Here is a 19630-nt window from a genome sequence, read left to right as displayed (position 1 = left end):
GATGCTCTTCAACACTAACTTTAAAAGCAGACACTGAATGAATGACGAGGATTGACTTCTTCTTCTACTAATACTGATTTTTTTTTTAAGTTGCAGACTTTATGTTATGAGTGCGTGTCCGATCTGTTTGGCTCGTCAGGCTCGGACGAGTCAAAGAACCCGGAATGGTCCATTCCAAACATGCCACATCTCTATTCTCGTGCGTGTGTATTCGTATTCTGAGGGAGGAGGCTTCCGGAGCTCGCTGCCTTTAGGACCCTGTGCGTCTCCTTAGCCTTTGTAGATTCGGTGTGGAGACGAGGGAGACCGAGATGTGCTCCTTTATCACGAATCATATCGAGCTTCGGAAGCGTCTGCGGGAGGAGGGACGCTGAACGGGGTCATCTGATCCAGGGTCTTCTCCACCGCTGCTCCTTTGCTTTCCTTTTTTTTTTTTGAAAAAACAACTTTTATTTCATTTGATTCATTCTTTTTTTTTTTTTACATTATATAATTCAGTGTTTCCGATGAAATGTGGGGCACGATGGCAGCCCGTGCGTTGGGGGTGCGTGTGTGCAGCTGTCTGGGACTATGATTTATCAGCTCTGCTCTCATGACAGACGCGCACTCCTTCAGCCGAGCGCGCTCATCTCGCTTTAACTTTCACGCATCTTCGACGATTCCAGCCGCCGCGGGTACTTTCCGCACTTGAGGTGAGTCCCCCCCCCCCCACCACCACCACCACCACCACCACCCCCTCCGTCACCCCCGACCCCTCAGACACAAAGGAGACCTTTATCATCATTTATTAAATCCAAAATCGTCGGTGAGAGAGCTGTGGGATATTGTCGCTTTTGGTCCAGTTGCTTCTTTCCTTCATTTAAATCATTTGATCATGGGTGGGAAATGAGATGCGCCTATTAATCTTGATATTTATTTTGGGGGGGAAGACAATAATCCCGGTGAGTGGTGGCGTGGGACGTGTCGGAGAATACTAATTCCGCGCGTCTCCGTCGCTGCGCTTCTCTCCATCGTTTTAACCGCATTTGAGCGGAATCCCCCTGAAACTGCTGATGGATGGAATGCCTCTGTTAGACACGTACGCACCCACTGACACGTCCCTGGGTTAAACAGGTCTTCCATTTATCCCTGCCATCCTGTGTGTAGGTGTTGCAGCAGCCATGTGGAGACGGGAGAGCGCTCCTCTTCTCATCTGCCTGCTGGCGCTCGCAGCTCTCTGGAAAACCAGGTGAGTCCCCTGACCGGGCGGGGAGACGCCTTGGGCCGACGATACGCGCGACCATCGCCATCCACTGTTTTCTAGAGCGCCACCGGGGGTCTGTGTCAAGTTCGTACCCTGGCTGGCTCATTATCACGGCACACAGGAGATTCCATTTAGCGCCCTCGGTTTCTTCAGCATATGTCGGGAGGGGCCCTCGCAGCTCAAGTGCAATTTCTGGAAGCTTTTCCAATTGTGCCTTACTTGACGGTGGGATTTCCACAGACCAGAGGCAAGATTTTCAGCCATCATTGACAACAAAGCATCAGCCTGTTTGCAGCCGCCACCTGGCAGCTTTGCGGCTTTAAATAGAACAATGTGTACAGTAAATGTCCCAAAACAGAGAAGCAATGAGCTGAAAGGTCTGCTGTGCATCCGCGTCCTGTTTGAGACGCTCAGGTGTAAAGTTTAGTCCGTCTGAGAGCTCACATGATAGAAGACAGGCAGGCAACGGGAGCGAGTGCAGCCAATGTTGCAAACACAATTTAAATAAGGCCAGTGAATCCCTTCCAGGCTCCACCACGTCCCCACTGACTCGTCTCGGACGGACAAACGTCCACCCATCTATCACTCGGCTTGGCTAAACATGTCAGAGGAGGAAAAAAAGAAAGGGAATTCATTCAATTCCACCGTTTCGGGCTTCGCTTAGCCTGGCTGACTGATTAACAGCAGCCCGTAACTGAGGAGACATTGCTGCTGTCTTATCACAAACATCTGTTTTTCTTTTTTCATACTGAACCTATTTAAAATTCCTAGTGATTGAAAACTTATTAAACAATACTGGCAAAGCCAGAACATTTCTGAGGGCATCACATCGCCTCGTGAGTGGTACAGGCCACTATTTTATCCTGGAAAGGTTTGGGAACGTTGACGCTCTCAGCCAGCATTAATGATCAGACCAGCAGACACAAGATGAGACAAAGCGGATTTGTAGGTGCGCAGGATCAGAAGCCGGGGAGCCTCCCGGATGAGAGACGCAACGTTTTCTAATAAGACAAGTTGAGTCGGCCTGGATTGGAGGCGTTTGACCCCGTGACCTGAGCGCAGCGTGAGTTTGTTCCCGTTTGACTCGCGGTGTTGAAAACGACATGCGCTGTGGGACGTGTACGTTTATGTCTTCGAAGAGGCGTCCGCCCAGGAACCTCAAATGGCTTCAGTTCAGTTCTGCCCACATGGAGAGGAACACGAACGACGCTCAGTCACGGCGCCATTCCTCATCCACCAATCAGAGGACACCATGTTTAGCTCTGCTCTTTACATTAACAATGTAACAGATGAGTACGCATGAATGAACCATGACCATATAGTTTAGACACCAAAACACCAGCTCATCTGTTGTTGTTTATCTTAATATTGCATTAATCAGCTGCTGTGCTCAACAAGTCGTGTTTGCAGGATCCCAGCAGCCAGAACCAACAGTGAGTACTAGTGTAGAAGCAGTGTGAGGTGAGCAGCCACCACGCAATGGAAACCTGCAATTACGCGCTCAGAATAAAGCGCACGCTTTGTCTGGGTTCATGATAATTGCTTGATGGCGATTGCGGGAGAGCCGTATCCATACGGTTGATCTACATCACGCTGAGCCGCTCTGATGTACAGTATATGTTTGGGAAATACTACTGATGTCATCGTCAAGGACACCGAACATGACAGATTCCTGATGTGGTCAGCAGGGCGCTGTATTAAAGGCTTTCTTTAATTAAAGGGGGGGAAACCATAAAAGAAAATATGAAAAATAATACATTTCTCCAATATCAGATAGCTTCACATATGTGCTTTGAACTGGGTCAGGTTGGCTTTACGCAGGTCTGCATGTGTGAATGTCAATATTAACACCACGCCGGTCCTGAGCTGACCACGGAGTTACTGTGTGTCCAGGTCAGTGAGCGCCGACGCCGCATCCGACGCCTTCAATACTAACATCACCCTGTTCACGCGGATCCTGGACAGCCTGCTGGACGGATACGACAACCGTCTGCGGCCCGGTCTCGGAGGTAGGTCACCTGTGTGTGTACTGTACAGTTTACACCCTTAAACTTCCTCTCCGGGCGTCCCTTTTGAATGAATCTGAATGGAGCCAACAGACTCCAGCTAACCTCTGGTAGCAGTTTCCCCAAAGAATTATGTGACAAAGACACTGTGCAGAACATCTGGGTTATATAACATTTGCTCCACTTCAGTCAGACAGGCCACAGTTGCAGATGGGCTTCTTGGAATCCGACAGGGAGAATGCCAGATATTTGCCAGATATTTGTGCAATTGCACGAATAAACTGCAGCTGTGAGTTGTTGTTTGGTATCGACGTTGGCAAAAGGTCAGTGTCGGGCTGCCCTCATAGATACATCACACCTAAATATTTGGAATAATTAGTATATTGGTGCTAAAATTCTTAAATCTGACTAATCGCTTTGATGGATGAATACACAATGCATTCATTTTAGCAGTCCTAATGTATATATGTACAGTATATAATATATAAGGCACCGCCCCCTCCATAGCATGTCAGGGTGTTTAGTCCCAGCAGATTCCCACAATGTCAAAGTGACGACAAGTTGAGTTCTTTAAGGTTACAGCCCAGTCCTATATTTGGGTCAGATCAATCTCAGCTTCACAAACACACAACACTATTTACACACGTGCGAGAGGTCACCGGGGTCGTTTGGGGAATCATGTGCAGAAAGGGTGGAAAAGGTCTGAGAAAGGTGTCTCGGTGTGAGTTTGAATGTTGAGAGAACATCAGATCTTTGTGAAACGTACCAGCCTAAAAACTGAAACTCGTCAGCAACGACCGTCTTTGGCTGTAAACAGACGTCCTGCTACGTCTCAGGTCCCTCGTCAGAGGACATTTTGTGCGTTGATGGAATTCCCATCCTCTCCCTAAACGCGCTGCCGTGCTTCCTCTCTCCTCACACCTCCTATCAACCTACATATTTGGCATCTCTTTTCCAGCTGGCCCCTGACCCAAAGCGTAGCTTCTCCCTCAGGATTTGGTGCCATTTGAAATTATAATTCCTGGGGCCATCAGCCCAGCTCAGGCTCCACCATATGGGGACAGACCTTTCATTTGGCAGGGCTCATGCTGCACAATCGAACCTGTCGTGAGTCCTTCTAGCGGCTAGAAAAGGGTTGTTGCGCAAACATGGAGGAACCGTCAGAATTAAAAACAAATAAAGAAATAAATAGGTTCTTCTTTGCACACATTCTTCACAAGCACACAAATATATGGGCCGGTTTTGCTGCAGATTTCTTCTCTTCCGTTGAATTGTTTCCTTGCAAACAAGAGGTTAAAAATAACATTAAGACAATAAAAGGTTAAACACGGACACTATGTTCCTTCTGTGTTATTAAATTCCATCAAGTGAGCACTGTGGGATTTATCAAATTGATTAAGAGAAGATTATTGGAGATGATATAATCAAATTTAAAAGGACGGGACAGTTGAAGGTAGATAACCCCGAATGTCTCCCAGGTGGTGCCAGGAGATTTTTACTGCTTTGAAATAATTCACATAAAATATAATACAGCCACTTTAATCAGATCAGCTGCATGTGCACGTGAATACAGAGGCAAATCTCCACGTATTACTGAAATAGTGTAGAGTGTAGGTGTAACGGGCCTCTTAAGGTGGATTAATTCCCTAATGAATACTTGTTAATGAAGTAGCGCTTCTATTAATCAAAGCAGTTAAAAACAGATGAATGTCGCAGTAATTCTTTCATTCATATTTTATATTGGTCGACTGTTACTTTAAGTGTCTGTTTTAAAAGTGTTCCCTCTTAAAGGGAACGCAGTGCTGTTGTATTGAAGCCACAACGAGCTGGTCCCTCCTCATTTACCGTACTCCAACTACCTAACGAATGAATAGTTATTTTATTAATTGATTATTTGCTTCTCTTGTTGATTATTCTTGTATAAGAACTGTGAAAACCTTTCAGATTTCAAACATGACACTGTTGTTAAAGAGGAGTTTTGGTTACAGCTGATGTTCAAACATCTTCTTTATGTTGCTACATGTTAGCATCCTTGAGAGCGTGGTGTCCTCTGGTCAAACGGATAAATGTTACACGTTTCTGCTCTCTGAGATGTGACGTAAAGTGACAATTTGTTCGTTCTATATGGTGTGTCTTTGAATGATCAAGTGAGTGTCGGTGCTCATGCATCCAGAAGAATCGTGCTAGCCCTGCTAACTGCACACGACATTTTGCATACAACTGGAAAAGCACACATGTTACTAAGAAAATATACAACGCTTTGATCGATAGACAAATTGGGATTGCCTCGTGGAAATTTCATGGTTCTGTATTTGCCCCAGTCTGACATCATGTCCGTGTTGATGCCCTTTAACGCTGCTCAGGCTGGTCAGATTTAAGATGACATTTGGGCAGTTTCACAGGGGGAAGCGCTGCCCCCTAACACAGGCAGGTTTCATCTGGCTAGTTAACCATGGTTCACCAGGCCCATCTGTAGCACATGATTCAGATTATATGTGAAAGCACATGTTTAGGACTGTTCAGAATAAATTAACTTTTGTCTGCGCACCTATAAATAGCTGTTGTAACCTCCTCGGGCATTAAAGGCACTGTGGCTATTTTTAACTGGTAAACATGTATGCTTTTGTCCTGAGGGATGTGCTTTTTGAGGTTTGCTTCTGCACTAATGTATCATTTATACTAAAGGAATCCTCTTTACATGTGAATGTAGTGCACCCATTCTATTCTGTTCTGTTCTATTCTGCTGCAGGGTGTTCTATCTAATCTGTGAACTTTTACCTCTACTGTAAACACGCAATTCATTTGTTACAGCGTCACAATGTGCACGTAATGTACTGAATTGCAACACAGAAATAGTAGCTGTTCACTTCCAGCATTGCTGGACAACAAAAAAACACAATTAAAATAAAATGGCAAAAAAAGAAGCTTCAGCTATTATTTTATGGAGGTGCTGATATGATAAACGAGACCCTCCCAATGAGCTGAAGACACAATACTGCCGAGTGCGCAAGCGAACGTGCGCGTAGTCTAAGTGGCTGTTTAGTATAAATGCTTCTTCTTCTTCATTTGCTGAGGTGATTGTCTGAAATAAAGCCAACTAATGAAGCTCTCTGTGAGCCACAGTCCTTGCAGCAGCTCTGTTCAGTGCTGCGCTCTTGTCTTGCTAAATGGATTGCACCTATTACCCTGCGACCCACCACCACCTCTCCATTTACATAACCTCATGAATAAGAAAGCATTTTCATAACATGTTTTGGTAGCGCTACACAAATGGCGGCTGGCGCCGCCATGCATGCGGGTGTTTTAGCGGAATAATGATCGCTTTAGATTGTAAGTTTGGGGCCGTTGGCTTTGTAGTCCAGATTGTAGTAGAGTTAAACGTGAAAGCTTTTTGAATTGACCGAGAGCGAGGGCTCGAGCTTCAGTAATTATTGAAAGAGACAGAGTGTAGAGAAGCAAATAGGCCTGATGCAGCAGTGCCGAAGCAGTAGTGCATCATCGCTTGAATAGGAAGCACGTTGAGGCTTTGCTCCTCGTCTGTCACATCAGTATGAACATTTAGGACAAATTTTGCACGCTTAAAATCATAGCTGGCTTGTCTTTGGGGCTGACTAGTTTTAGATTTGTCTCTGATTCTGCCTCAGAAGGGACAAGATGACTGAGGCGGTGGTTTTAAGTCGTCTGTTAAAAGGTCGTTTCCAAACGATGCCAGATTTTTCTCGCTTTCTCATTCACGGGGTGACTGCTGGATTTGTGGTCGCGGCGGCGGTGTGGAGACGCTGTCGACGAGAGCTCAACTGATGCGTCTGTTTTCTGACGGCGAGTCGATAAGTGGCTGTTTTCCACGGCGTCGGGAATGATCCGCGGAGTGAATATTGAAGCAGAAGGGGAACGGCTGCGTGCGGATGTGTGTCTTTGTCTACTCAAGACTGGATGGAACACCGGCAGGGCATCATCAGTCACACTTCCAGGATCCCAACCTGTCCACTTAGGAAGCAGTAATGACTCTGAATCAATCTCACCTGCTGTTGTGTAAATGGGACGGACAACGGGCGGAAATGAGAGGCGATCATCAAGACAACCGCTATTAAGGCTTTTGTTCGGAGCCCTCACAACTAGTGGTAGCATGAGGTGGTATCGGCTGCCCACAGAAGTGGCCAGATGGTTTGCAAAGGCTCCCAGCACAGAGCCAAGGTTGTGGAGGAGATACCAGGATGCAGAGAAGCACCTCCAGGAGAGCTGGAGGGGGCTGCAGCAGCAGCAGGACCACGGTCTGCTCTGTCCTCTTCTGCAGGCGTCCCCTAATAGCCCAAATCATTTGTTTTCCAAAGATGAGAGCAGGTTCAGTGGGGGGAGTGTGTCAGCAGTCCACACGTCAAATATGAGCTGAGTGGTGCCCTGATCCAGGGCTGGGAGGAGATCTCCCGGGAGACCATCCGTCCTCTCATCAAGAGCTGGTCTGGGTGGTGTAGGAAGTGCATAGAGGCAGGCGCATGGAGCAGCATCAGGAGTTGTCTTGAGGAACCTCCCTGATGCTGGATCAGCCTGTCATCTCATGGTTCCCCTTTGATTTGGGGTCTATTTCTGAATCCCGTCCTCTCTTGCTGGTTCTTATATTTATTTGTTCCCAATGTACACAGTCCGTAACATTTCCAGCCGATCACCCAAATTGATCTTGTTTTGTTCGATGGCTGGATGAGAGCAAATATGCTTCAGCTCAGGGAAATAAATGCAAACACAAGCGTGTTTTAAAGTTCAACAACCTCCATTAACGGAGGAGAAACCAGATCTTTCTCTCTGTCCAAGTGCCTGTTGGGCAGAGTTCTGCTCTCTCCGAGTGCTTTTCTAGTTTTAAATAAGCCTCTCAAAATTGTGCAGACAATATTATGTATTCTGTAGTTAAGTTGCATTTTATAATATTAAAAATGTACATAGTGTATATGTATTTATACATATCGTAGCCTATGATGACTATCCTCATGTGAATGATAAAATGTGATAGATATAATCCAACAAAATACATACAGTATTAAATATAGAAAGCTATATTCTAAGCTATATTTGCTCGCATGAGTCTTTGTTTCATTTCTAAGTGCTGCTTATTTTGCAGACAGGATAACGGAGGTGAAGACTAACATCTACGTCACCAGCTTTGGACCAGTCTCAGACACAGACATGGTGAGAGCAGATATGAAATGTGCTTTTTTCCTTCACCAACATCTGTTTTATCAACCCAGGGGAGATTCTCAACGCTCCAAAAGATCCTGGATCCTCCCCGTTCGACTTACAGGAAAAAAAAAAGTGCTTTCTTTGCTTTATTTTTAGTCTCATTGCAGCTTTCCCCCCCTCTGTCGTAATTGCATCATCTCTCCGGGTCTCTCCCCACGCCGCCGTACTGAAGTGGGCCGGGTTTTCCACCCGGCAGCACAATGTCTATTCATCTGACAACTTTCATCTTATAAATGATTTAAAACGTCCTCTTGTTATTCCAGCCACATCTTTGTTTATCCTGGGATCCCCTGTTTATCATGCTGAAGCTTTGCGCCCACCTTCACGTCGTGTCATCAGCGACTGTTAAAGAGCCATTTTCCGAGTGATTGAACCCTTCGCGTAACCGTTATGATGCTTGGAACTCGGCGCGGCGGATCTGTAACCTGGAGCCGCTCGGCTGAACATAAAGCACCATCTCGGCCATCGAATAATGAATTATTCAAGGTAGAAAAACCCATTCCAGGCCGGCACTAATATTAGACAAGTGTAGCGTTGTTGCCTTGGCCTGATAAACGGATGGACGGACAGACGGAACCGCCTTCGCTGGTCATGACCACAACCTGAGGAATCTTGAGAATTAAACAAGAACGTCGACATTCACAGGATCTATATTCCTCTTCAGAGGCAGGAAATGATTTATATTTGCTGAACATATTTGTTCAGTTGAATCTGAGCAGGTGACATTTTCCAGGTCTGGAACGATCCAAACGACTGCGCAACCTGGTCGCTAAGGTGTGTACCGTTATATTTGCACCAATCAGGAATCATTAACGTGCAAAAAACCTGCAACAGTGGCCTAAACATACTGGAAGAAGTGGAAAATACAGGAATTTCTTTTCGCTTTTACGCGTTAGGACAGCTGAAGACGCTCCTCTGCAGCTCAGGACTGGCTGTGTGGACAGCGGAAAGTCTGTTTCCAGCATCAATCGAGTTTACACGGCAGGTTTCGACATTGACCTTTAACCTGTCTTCATCTGTGCTGTCAGGGATTTGAGGTGCAGTTTGGGATTTACTGCCATCATAACCTGCCGTCGCCACGACAACCCCAGTGAGGAAAGCCATTAGATTTGGTTTCAGGGAACAGTTTCTGTGTCTCAACATGTAAATGTCAGAGTCCCTTCAGCTGTGACACACACACACACACACACACACACACGCACACACACACACACACACGCACGCAAGCACGCACACACACACACACACACTGGAAGAGCTCATCTGTCATCCACACTTGCTATATGTGATTCACACGGATAAACACACTCACACCTACACATGAGTCAGTGCTTTCCGCCCTGAATCTGTCTTTGGGTTTGGTTTCCTCGAACAAAAATGGGATTTTGGGTCAAAAGGTTGTCACGTTCTACAAGTCGGTTTAGGAGGACTTGCTCCGGAGTCACGGAGGTTTTAAAGTGGCAGCTCAAGTCACCTGTGAAGGGCTTTCAACACAGGAGCGGGACACTCAGAGTCCTTAAAAGGGTTTCTTTTTGAGTTAATTAAAGCAAAAACATGTTCCGTCCCGCAGGAGTACACCATCGACGTGTTCTTCCGCCAAAGCTGGAAGGACGAGAGGTTGAAATTTAACGGTCCGATGAATATTCTGCCCCTCAACAACCTGATGGCAAGTAAAATCTGGACTCCGGACACCTTCTTCCATAACGGGAAGAAATCCGTGGCCCATAACATGACCATGCCCAATAAGCTGCTGCGGATCCAAGATGATGGGACGCTCCTGTACACCATGAGGTAATCCGAGGCCACGTGGAACGTCTGACAGACTGTTGTCCCTGTGTTCTGTGTGCTCAGATGCATTTAATGGAGTAGTTTAGGTAAACATCCACAGCTGGGTGTCCAACAGCCATGCAGAATAAGCCAATCACCAGCGTTACGATCTGGCCACACACACACACACACACACACACACACACACACACACACACAAACCTTGGGATTTCTGCTGCTCTCTGCAGGACCTGTTTACTTCTCTCTGCTGTTGACAGTTAAGATGAATAAATTTTGTTTCAAGGCATTACAGATGGGAAGAGTCTTGAATAGTGCATGAGGCTTGTGAGTTCTTTTTATTTTCCTCTCTTCTTTTGTCTGTCGTCGTTGTCTCTTTAGAGCGTGCCTAATCTGTGCTGTTTACTTTTCATGCATTTGCAAAGTCTCCTTCATTTTCTGTGGATTGGATGCAGGTTAACTGTGCATGCAGAGTGCCCAATGCATCTGGAGGATTTCCCCATGGACTTTCATTCCTGCCCGCTAAAATTTGGCAGCTGTGAGTAACTCTGATGATAATAGCGCCCCAGGCGTCTTTAATTAAAATGCTTTTCTTTCCTGCTTCTCCTCACTCTCGGGCACACGCCCTCAGACTGAGTGCACGCACGGACGGCACCAAAAAGATCAGTGTTTTTGGTTGGTGTGGTTTTTTTTTAAAAAAAAGAAAAAATCTGCCGCAGTGACAGGAGTGACAGGTGAAGGACTGGGTGGAAATGTCAGTGGAAACAACTGGGGAAAGGATTTTTTTCAACTCATCCAAATATATTATTTTCAATTGAAAGTGATTTGACTCAACACTTGATTGCTGTGGCTTTTTTTGCGTTTACATTTGGATGACGGTTTCTTTTTCTTTGGTTTGCATTATACTGCTTTTTGATGTCTAGCGACTGACGGCCGCCAGAGCGTCAGTACTGCTGGGTCATGTCTGAAATGCCTTGACTTTTCTTCTTTTCTTGTTCCTGTTCAGCTCTTTGATATTGTGACCTACAGGATTTCCTATTAACCTGTGGCATAATGCGAGCGGCGAAATATATATTTTTTTATTTTTGTATTGAAGGGGGACAAATTTCGTCAGGAATTCCCAGGTTAGCGGGCTTTCAAATTGACTCGTCAGGGTCTGCTGAGGCAGATGCCACTGTGTGTCCGCTGCTTTGTTGCTGCTTTCCAATTTCCAACCACACAACGACCAAGATGCCCCCCCCCCCCACTGAAATAAATTCTCCAACAAAAAAGTCATCAATAGTTGCAGCTGCCCCACATTTATCCTCTGTGGACTCATGTTATTCTCCCTTTTTTTTTAGACGCCTACACAATCTCAGAAGTGACTTATTCTTGGACCCGAAATGCGTCTGACTCTGTGGTGGTGGAAGGAGAGAGCTCCCGTCTCAACCAGTATGATCTGCTGGGACAGACGGTCGGACAGGAAACCATCAAATCGAGCACAGGTGAGATGTCGAGAGCTTGGAAACAGGTTAAAGTGGAACTGAATCCTTCATCACTCCCACTTTTAAAGGAACAAGCTAATTCAATTCCTCTTTAAATTCGATTTTAAAGGACCAAATTAAAGGTTTTTTCCTCACTGGTTGGCACACACATTTAAAGTTGGTTTTTAACCTTTCAGACACACACTTTCCTATACTTCTATCTTTGTGAAGGCTTCCATAGACATAATACATTCACCAGCTCCCTACCAGGTCTTAACCCTCAAACAGTCCTATGAAGTTGACCAGCCAAAATGTCCTCAGTTCCCAAATTTGTCCTCACTTTGCTAGTAGAGTGCATATTTTGGTGCTCGGTGTATAGCAAGTACAAGAACACGCACACATGTGTGTTATCGCAGTTGTTTTGGGGAGGAACTGAAACGGTGTGCTTGTTTGGAGAATGCTAACTCCTCCACCTCCTACGTGTTGACGGAGGCGGCTACAGGTTGCCATGAAAATGCGCTCTGAGGTTTGGCTTTAAAAATGCAGACAAAACATTTGTCCCCAGTTCAGCTTCTCTTTTCATTCGTTATTTGCTTGTGCAAAAAAAGTGCACTGGGAGGCCAACGACAAAAATCACTCCTGAAGAGGTTTTATCATCGCGGTAAATTACCCGCATGTGTTTGCATTTTGCTTCTGCTGCTGCTTCCACAACTACGGAGGCTTCTGATGCCTGCCTGCCCACAGCTCCCAACAACGCTGTTGGGGGCTGAGGGACGAAAAAACCCACCCTCGCACACCTTGAGTGGGTGATTACAGATGACTGAAGGGGATCAGCCCTGCGTCCATGCATTCTTTTTAGGTAAATCTGGCACATGGCTGTATAAAAGGCTGCAAAATAGATGCCGTTCCAGACGTGGAGGGAGTGCATCTGTCGGGTGTAGCTGTCAGAGACACTAAAAGAGGAGCTGCATGAGAAGAGAAGAGCCGCTGTGTTCTTCAGTGATTTGTCTGTCTTACATTGGTGTCCAAAGACTGTCGCTCCAATCATCTGTAAAGCATAAAATGACAAAGACAATTTGTGTTCAGTGCCTGGAGAGTGAATATCACAGTTGATACTAAACGTGAGGGATTTCACTGTGGAGGATCCAGAGACACAAGAGTTTGAAGCCGCTAATTGAGTGATTTGAAACAGCGAATTGACTGTTGCGAATAGTTTTAGCATTGTTCCACCAACTAATGGAGCTCGATTGCAGATAATTTGTTTGTTTTGTTTCCTAAACGTGTGCTACCAGTTAATTATAAAAGGAACGATTTTACAAACAACCATTTCTGCTTTAACACGGAGTGAATTTTTAATGAAACGAGTAATATGTCACGAAACAATTCCACATCCCTGTGAAGCTCGGAAGCTTTGCTCTGTCTGAGGCTCGTGCAGAAACAAATGTGCTCCTCATCCACGACAATCAGTCGCCACATGTCGCTTATTTAATCCCAACACTTTAAAAGGGGCGTTGTTCACAAGGCGAATGCAGACAATAAAATGATGATACGTGCGTTTGACGTACCGCTGTAGTGTAAAGGAGAGCGATAACGAGGCCTAAAAATAGACCTAACACATTTCATGCAAACAACACAGGAAATGAGGCCAAAATGTGCATGCAGGATTCATGCATTTCTACGTGTGCAACAAGAGGGTGAGGAAGGAGAGGGAAAACCGCTCAAAAGCCCAGACGCGTGCGGTGGCAAATACATTTGCAAGGTCTGATGGACAGCATCATGTTAGCTTAGCTGCATCATAAATCAGAGCTGGCAGCCGTTTTCTCTTTCAGTGCCAAGAGAGATGTCCATAGCCTGGATGATCACTGATAAGTCCTCATTACACTTAGCTCTCGAGTTATCACTGTCCCTGTGTGTGTGTGAGTGTGTGTGTGCAGCTGCAGAATGAGTTGATGTGCTAAATTAATTAACAAAAAGGTAGTTAAATATTCTGTATCCCAGATGCAGAACATGCAGAGTAAGATTAGCGTGCTAAGTGTCGGTCTGCCTGCCTAAAAAAACTCCCCGCGGTTATCATTTAGCAGCATGGGGCATCTCCCCTGTGACTCCATTTCTCTGTCAAGGGAATTTCTGCTTCAGTTTCATTGAATAAGAACATATTTTCATGGATCAAAAGCCTCTATCTAGTTTAAGTGGTGTGTGATGCCTTGGTGGGAGGAAGAATGCCTGCCAGTAACTGTTTCTCTTGTTTAGCTAGTCACTCCACATGATCTGATTGGCTGACTTAAAATTAATCATTCATTGCTCGTGTGTCAGTGTTTGATGTAGCGTACTTGCAAACTAGGTCATTTGGCACGAATGAATGTGCTCTCGGGCGTCACAGGGACGGACATCTTGTATTAGCTTCTGATCGTACCGACGCACGCTTACCAAAATCCCACCGTTACGTTCCTTAAATGCGTTTGTCACAATTGTGTTTGGTCGCTCGTTACCAAAGAGCAACAGTGCACCGGTCTGCCATGCATACGTTACAGCAGCATCGTCATAGAGTTTACTTGCAGGGTTGTTCATTTCCATCAGAGCTTCCTGAGCCGAACTGTTCTGAAATGACACTGTAGGTTTTTATCAAAGGAGAAGGTTCACATGAAACACATGAGACTTCCATTGCATAGAGCTGCAGCGTGACAGAACTGTTAAACCAGTGTTTCCTGCACTCGTCTTTGGCTTAATTGCTAATATGTTAATACGGGCATTATAAGTCTTTGCATGTGTTAGTGAAAATCTAATAAAAACCTTGTTAGCTAAAGTCTATTTAAAAAAAAAAATCATAATAAAAAACTGAAAAGCTCCTCATATGTAGTATGTTAGTACTCCCTCTTCAATACAGCAGCGAGAGGCTTATTAAAGAAAGGTTCAGTCACACCCGTCCTGATGCATCCACCTCATGTTTTCACAACATCACAGCTGCAACACAAAGCTAAAATGCGTTCTTCCAGATTCTGGGATCTAAGCGATGTCGTGTCCTTTGATGTGTGCTTTTGTGTGTGCTTCATAAGAGCAAATGAGTCCTCTAAAAACTGCTAGAATACCGGCGATACATCTACAGCGGAATAAGAAGGCGATGAAAAAACCTTTTGGGATTAATTCTCTGAATTCGCATCCCTCCCCCTTCTTCCTGTTGCTGAAAAGGACTTTCCCCTCGCCAGTGTGTATCTAGGCCTTCCTCTCAGAATCACAGCAAATGAGCTATGTTTCTCCATTCTGTTGCCATGGGTAACACACTTTGCCCCCCCACCCCCCCACCCCCCTTCTCATGTCTAATCTTGGCTTCTCTTTAAGATATCTTCGGTTTGGAAGGCTTGCCTGCCACTGCAGCACTGGCACAGTTTCATGTCTTTCTCAGATATTGGGGCTTTGCAGGATCTCTGGGACACCAGAGCTCCTGTTGCTCTGTTTAGGTGATCTAATATGCTGCTTTAATAATCCTCACTTCAGCTGTTGAAGCGGAATCTTTTGTGCGAAATTGTGTGCGAAAGGCATGTTGGTGGTTTCTCGTGCTAATGAGCAGAGGACGCCTGCAGATAAGACATTTATTTATATTATATATATATATTTAAAGAGGCAAAAATCTGAAATCTCGCATTTAAATTAAAGTTTAAGATCGTGTAGACAATACATGAACTAATTAGCTCTTGGTTGAAGTGACAGCCAGGAATTTCCCACCATGCTGTGGGAGTTAACGTCTGTGGAAAATAACAACTGCAGCGCTTGAATCTAAAGTCGGCAGCCGTCTGGATCTCGTGACACTGTTGCTTTTTGACTGATGTGTGAATGACACTGATTGTGTGCAGTTGAATATTTAGGAGGAGGGAAAAACAAAATTGGAGAAGAAGGAGAGAAAAAAAAGAATAATACTGTCATATCTGACAGGCAGAAATTAAGTGGAGGTATTTTGGGACGACGATAAATATCGCAGGGTGCAGAGATGGGAAAAAAAACGGGAAAAGACGCAACCTGGTGTCGGAGTTTGCATGAAGTGGTCGTTTGAGTGACAGCTGTGCTGCTCTGTTAACTGACCCTGGATGGTTCCTCCATAGGTGAATACACCGTGATGACGGCTCATTTCCATCTGAAGAGGAAGATCGGCTACTTTGTCATCCAGACGTACCTCCCGTGCATCATGACAGTCATTCTCTCCCAAGTGTCTTTCTGGCTGAACAGAGAATCGGTGCCGGCGAGGACTGTGTTTGGTGAGCAAGGCCGCCATTTCGTGCAAAATGTGCTTAGCGGACCAGATTAATATTAGTGTATTACTGTATGTCATGATCCTATTCCCATTATTGACATGTTTCGATGGGGTTTTCCATCAGAACTCAGAAAACAGCAGCGTAGTTTACTGCACTGGGTTAACCAGCAGTTGTCACGGCGTTGGGGGGGGGTGCTGGAGTCTCCCAGGTCACTGGAACCCTGGACCGTCCATCACAGGGCACCCACACGCTTAAACTAGGGGTGGTTTAGAATCTACCCTATGGACTAAAAACAATGTGCAAACTCCACTGTGAGGTGACTTCATATGTTTCTATTCTTACTCGCGAGGTTTTCGGGGCTTCTGACCTGGTAACAAACTCTGCTGTGAACTGTTGGGTTGGGCTTGGAGAAGAGACCAGAGAAAGAGACCTTCCAGAAGCACATCCGTACTCTGTCTATGAGGGTGGGGCAGAAATGGGACTTAAAAAAGCAACTTTTTTAACAGCTGTGTGAACTTGTGTTTTTTCCCAGGTGTAACAACTGTTCTGACGATGACAACACTGAGTATAAGTGCGAGGAACTCCCTTCCTAAGGTGGCCTACGCCACTGCCATGGACTGGTTCATCGCCGTCTGCTACGCCTTTGTTTTCTCTGCCTTGATTGAGTTTGCCACCGTCAATTATTTCACGAAGCGCGGCTGGGCCTGGGATGGAAAAAGTGTGGTGATTGACAAGGTAATGGGAGCGAAAGCTGGGCTTCACTTCCAGAGAGCACTCCTTAGTTTAGCTACTGTGTGGAAATGTCTGTAGGACAGAAACACAGTGTTAAACACAGGCTAAAAATAGAAAACTAAATGGATGCATTAGCTTTTTTAGCTATTTCATATATGGTATGAATTAAGTAACTGGGATATTTGGTATTTCTGGCTGGATATAAACTCCAGCGTTATCTAAAAATCCAAATCTATAATGTCTGCCTATTTAAAATAAAACAGTATCAATGGATAAACTGCTAGGAGGAAGGTGTAAAATGCTAACATGTCAGATTGGGGACTGAAATACAGCAACATGTGGATAATTTAGATAAGGTATCAGTTAAAAGCTGAATCCTGCTGCATCTGGAGCCCTTTGAGTCCTATTTACCTGAGACAAACCAAACTGTGGAGCAAAGGTAGCTCAGACAGCAGTGGTGCCTTCACAGTGTGCCAGACAGAGAAAGGTAAACAGTTCAAAAGCACACACTTTTATGTACTTACATTACGTATTGACCAAAGAACTAAAATGGAGTCTGTTTCTTACAGAAAAAAGAGCGTTCTTCTGTCATAAAGAAGAATAACGCCTACGCTGTAGCGGTGGCCAACTATGCCCCCAACATCAACAAGGACTCCAGCACGCTGCCAACGATTGCAAAGGCTGGAGCGGCCGACCCGAACAAGGCCAAGGCAGAGGGAAAAGCTCCGGAGAACAAGAAGACGTTCAACAGCGTCAGCAAAATTGACAGGATGTCACGGATTTTGTTTCCGGTTCTCTTTGGCAGCTTCAACCTGGTCTACTGGGCCACTTATCTGAACAGAGAACCTGTTATAAAGGATATGGTTCCCTCTAATTAGATGCTTTTTTCTGGTCTGGAGACAAAGAGATGAACCAAATACCTCCAGCAACTGTCTACACCTTTGCAGAGTGACGTCCTGGACTACAGCGTGATCCTCTATCTCCGCCTGTTTTCTACGCCATCTACAGCACTTTTGAGAAGCTCGGCTTTTGTAAATGTGTATGTAAACTTACAAACATGGTTCCATGGTGACATATTGTGTGATTAGTTCAGTTAGAGTGCGTATCTGCAGTTCCAGTTTACGACCACTGTACATATGATTAAAACGTGAACAAGTTCATTTTCTTTTGAGGTTACTTCTGTGTTGGATTTGCTATGTCTTAAGCCCACTCGATATTACCGTCTGTATTATGCTTTGGATCAGAAGAGATTGATTATTTCATGACACTTTCTTCCTTTGCCATCATTGAACGGCGTATCTATTTATTTTGTGTTGAAGCCAATGCAAAAACACATTTGTGCGATGTTGTAGTGTTGCTTTATTGTCAGGGCTGGTATGGGGCTGAAGTTCTTTTTGTTGTTATTGGTGGGCTGTGTGGACGTGTTGAAGCGTGCCAGTGATACTTTTTTTTAGTTCCTTGTTTTGTTATCAATGATTTGAGCTGCTTTGCAATGAGAGATTCAAGGGAGGGACACAATTACGTCCTGTGTGCATGGTTCTTTATTTATTCACCCACCTTTTAGTAGCTGCCACTTTTTCCTTGCAGTCTATCCCAGCAGTCAGCAGGTGAGAGGCGGGAATACTCCCCAGACAGAGCAGCAGTCCATCACAGGACACACACACACAGTCAGTCTCAGAGCTCTAAAACCGCCCTACATACCTGAGTCAAAGTTTTATCTTATTCATTAATTATGCTTTAACTCGGCACTGAATTGCCGGTGGTTATAAAACAGATTAAGAATCTCTTTGGTACAATCTGTGTTTCTGTGGAGATAAAACATGTTCGGCCCCATATCAGTACCCTAATATGATATTCGAGTTATTTTTGCTTCATATAAGTGATATGATTTTGACTCACATCAATATTTTACCTTACTTTACCTTTATTAGAACACTGACTTAAGCTTTGCATGGAATAAAATCTAGAAATCTGTTTAATTTGTTTGTTTTTTTTAGCAGTTATTTTGTCAGATATACTGTACAGTATATTTACTTTAAAATTCAGATTTTCTCCAAAACCCTTTTAAAACCGTATGCACACCAGATAAAGTGATTGTTCATAATGTATGCCTGAGTCAGTGTGCAGTTTCTAATAAAACATATCATTTAAATTCTTTAATTCTTGGCTGTGCATGTTTCTGAGTTTAGCCAGACACAAGCGGGGAGAAGCAGCTCAGCCCTCCGAGGTCCTGCAATGATGTGATGCTGTCGGGCACGGCCATCACACGTGCACAAGCCCATGAAGAGCTGCGTGCAGGCCTGTGAGCAGGGTTGTGAGGCTCGCTGAAGTTTCATTTTCTGGCTGGATCATTTCATCGAGCGCTGCGCTTGCACACTCCCCATGAAGACTCTTCCTCTCTGAGCAGCCATCTTCCCAATCCACTCTGGGAGTGACACGTATCCAACCTGTCAGTTGTGCTTACATGCCTGTCTGGAAATGCTATAATTGAAAAAATCTCATAAATGATTTTCAAAGCTCCAGGTTGGGGCACTTTGGAGTGCATTGAGAAGTAGAAGAGTGCATATTTGTATAATGTCCATATGAAATTGCATCTGTTTTTTTTTTTAAAGAAAAAAGTTGAATTATTTCAACAGATTAGATGGCGTCATTGAAAAGACAGTCAGTTATTTCACATAAAAACAGACAGACAGACAGACAGACAGACAGACAGACAGACAGACAGACAGACAGACAGACAGACAGACAGACAGACAGACAGACAGACGGAGTGAGCCAGTATAATAAACATGTGCAGTCAGGAGGATATCTGATTTTTGCAGATGTTAAAGAATGTCCATATGTGGGAAGTTAGATCCTCTTTTAAAAGGAGGGGGGTGCTTTCATCTGTGCAATCTTCATTTATAAAACTCTCCCAAAAGATGATTA

General features: G+C 44.8%; 1 protein-coding gene across 1 annotated transcript; it reads left to right on the top strand.

The window, feature by feature from the left end:
- The first annotated feature begins 271 nt into the window (after positions 1–271).
- gabra2b (gamma-aminobutyric acid type A receptor subunit alpha2b) lies at positions 272–18862 on the top strand. The gene is made up of 10 exons (XM_003970136.2): positions 272–692; positions 1147–1228; positions 3137–3252; positions 8360–8427; positions 10049–10269; positions 10719–10801; positions 11604–11747; positions 15821–15973; positions 16503–16705; positions 17272–18862. The coding sequence occupies exons 2-10, from the start codon at positions 1161–1163 to the stop codon at positions 17578–17580; spliced, it is 1365 nt and encodes a 454-aa protein (XP_003970185.1). The 5' UTR covers positions 272–692; positions 1147–1160; the 3' UTR covers positions 17581–18862.
- The last annotated feature ends 768 nt before the right edge of the window (positions 18863–19630 follow it).

The sequence above is a fragment of the Takifugu rubripes genome, chromosome 14 (assembly GCF_901000725.2).
Source record: "Takifugu rubripes chromosome 14, fTakRub1.2, whole genome shotgun sequence".
Taxonomy (NCBI): Eukaryota; Metazoa; Chordata; class Actinopteri; order Tetraodontiformes; family Tetraodontidae; genus Takifugu; species Takifugu rubripes.
This window is presented reverse-complemented; position numbering and strand designations above follow the sequence as displayed.

Excerpts from the sequence above, each read along its gene's own strand:
- gabra2b (XM_003970136.2), top strand. The coding sequence starts at position 1,161 with ATGTGGAGACGGGAGAGCGCTCCTCTTCTCATCTGCCTGCTGGCGCTC. Across the intron at positions 15,974-16,502 it reads GCCGGCGAGGACTGTGTTTG|GTGTAACAACTGTTCTGACG; the intron begins GTGAGCAAGGCC and ends GTTTTTTCCCAG. Across the intron at positions 16,706-17,271 it reads AAAGTGTGGTGATTGACAAG|AAAAAAGAGCGTTCTTCTGT; the intron begins GTAATGGGAGCG and ends TGTTTCTTACAG.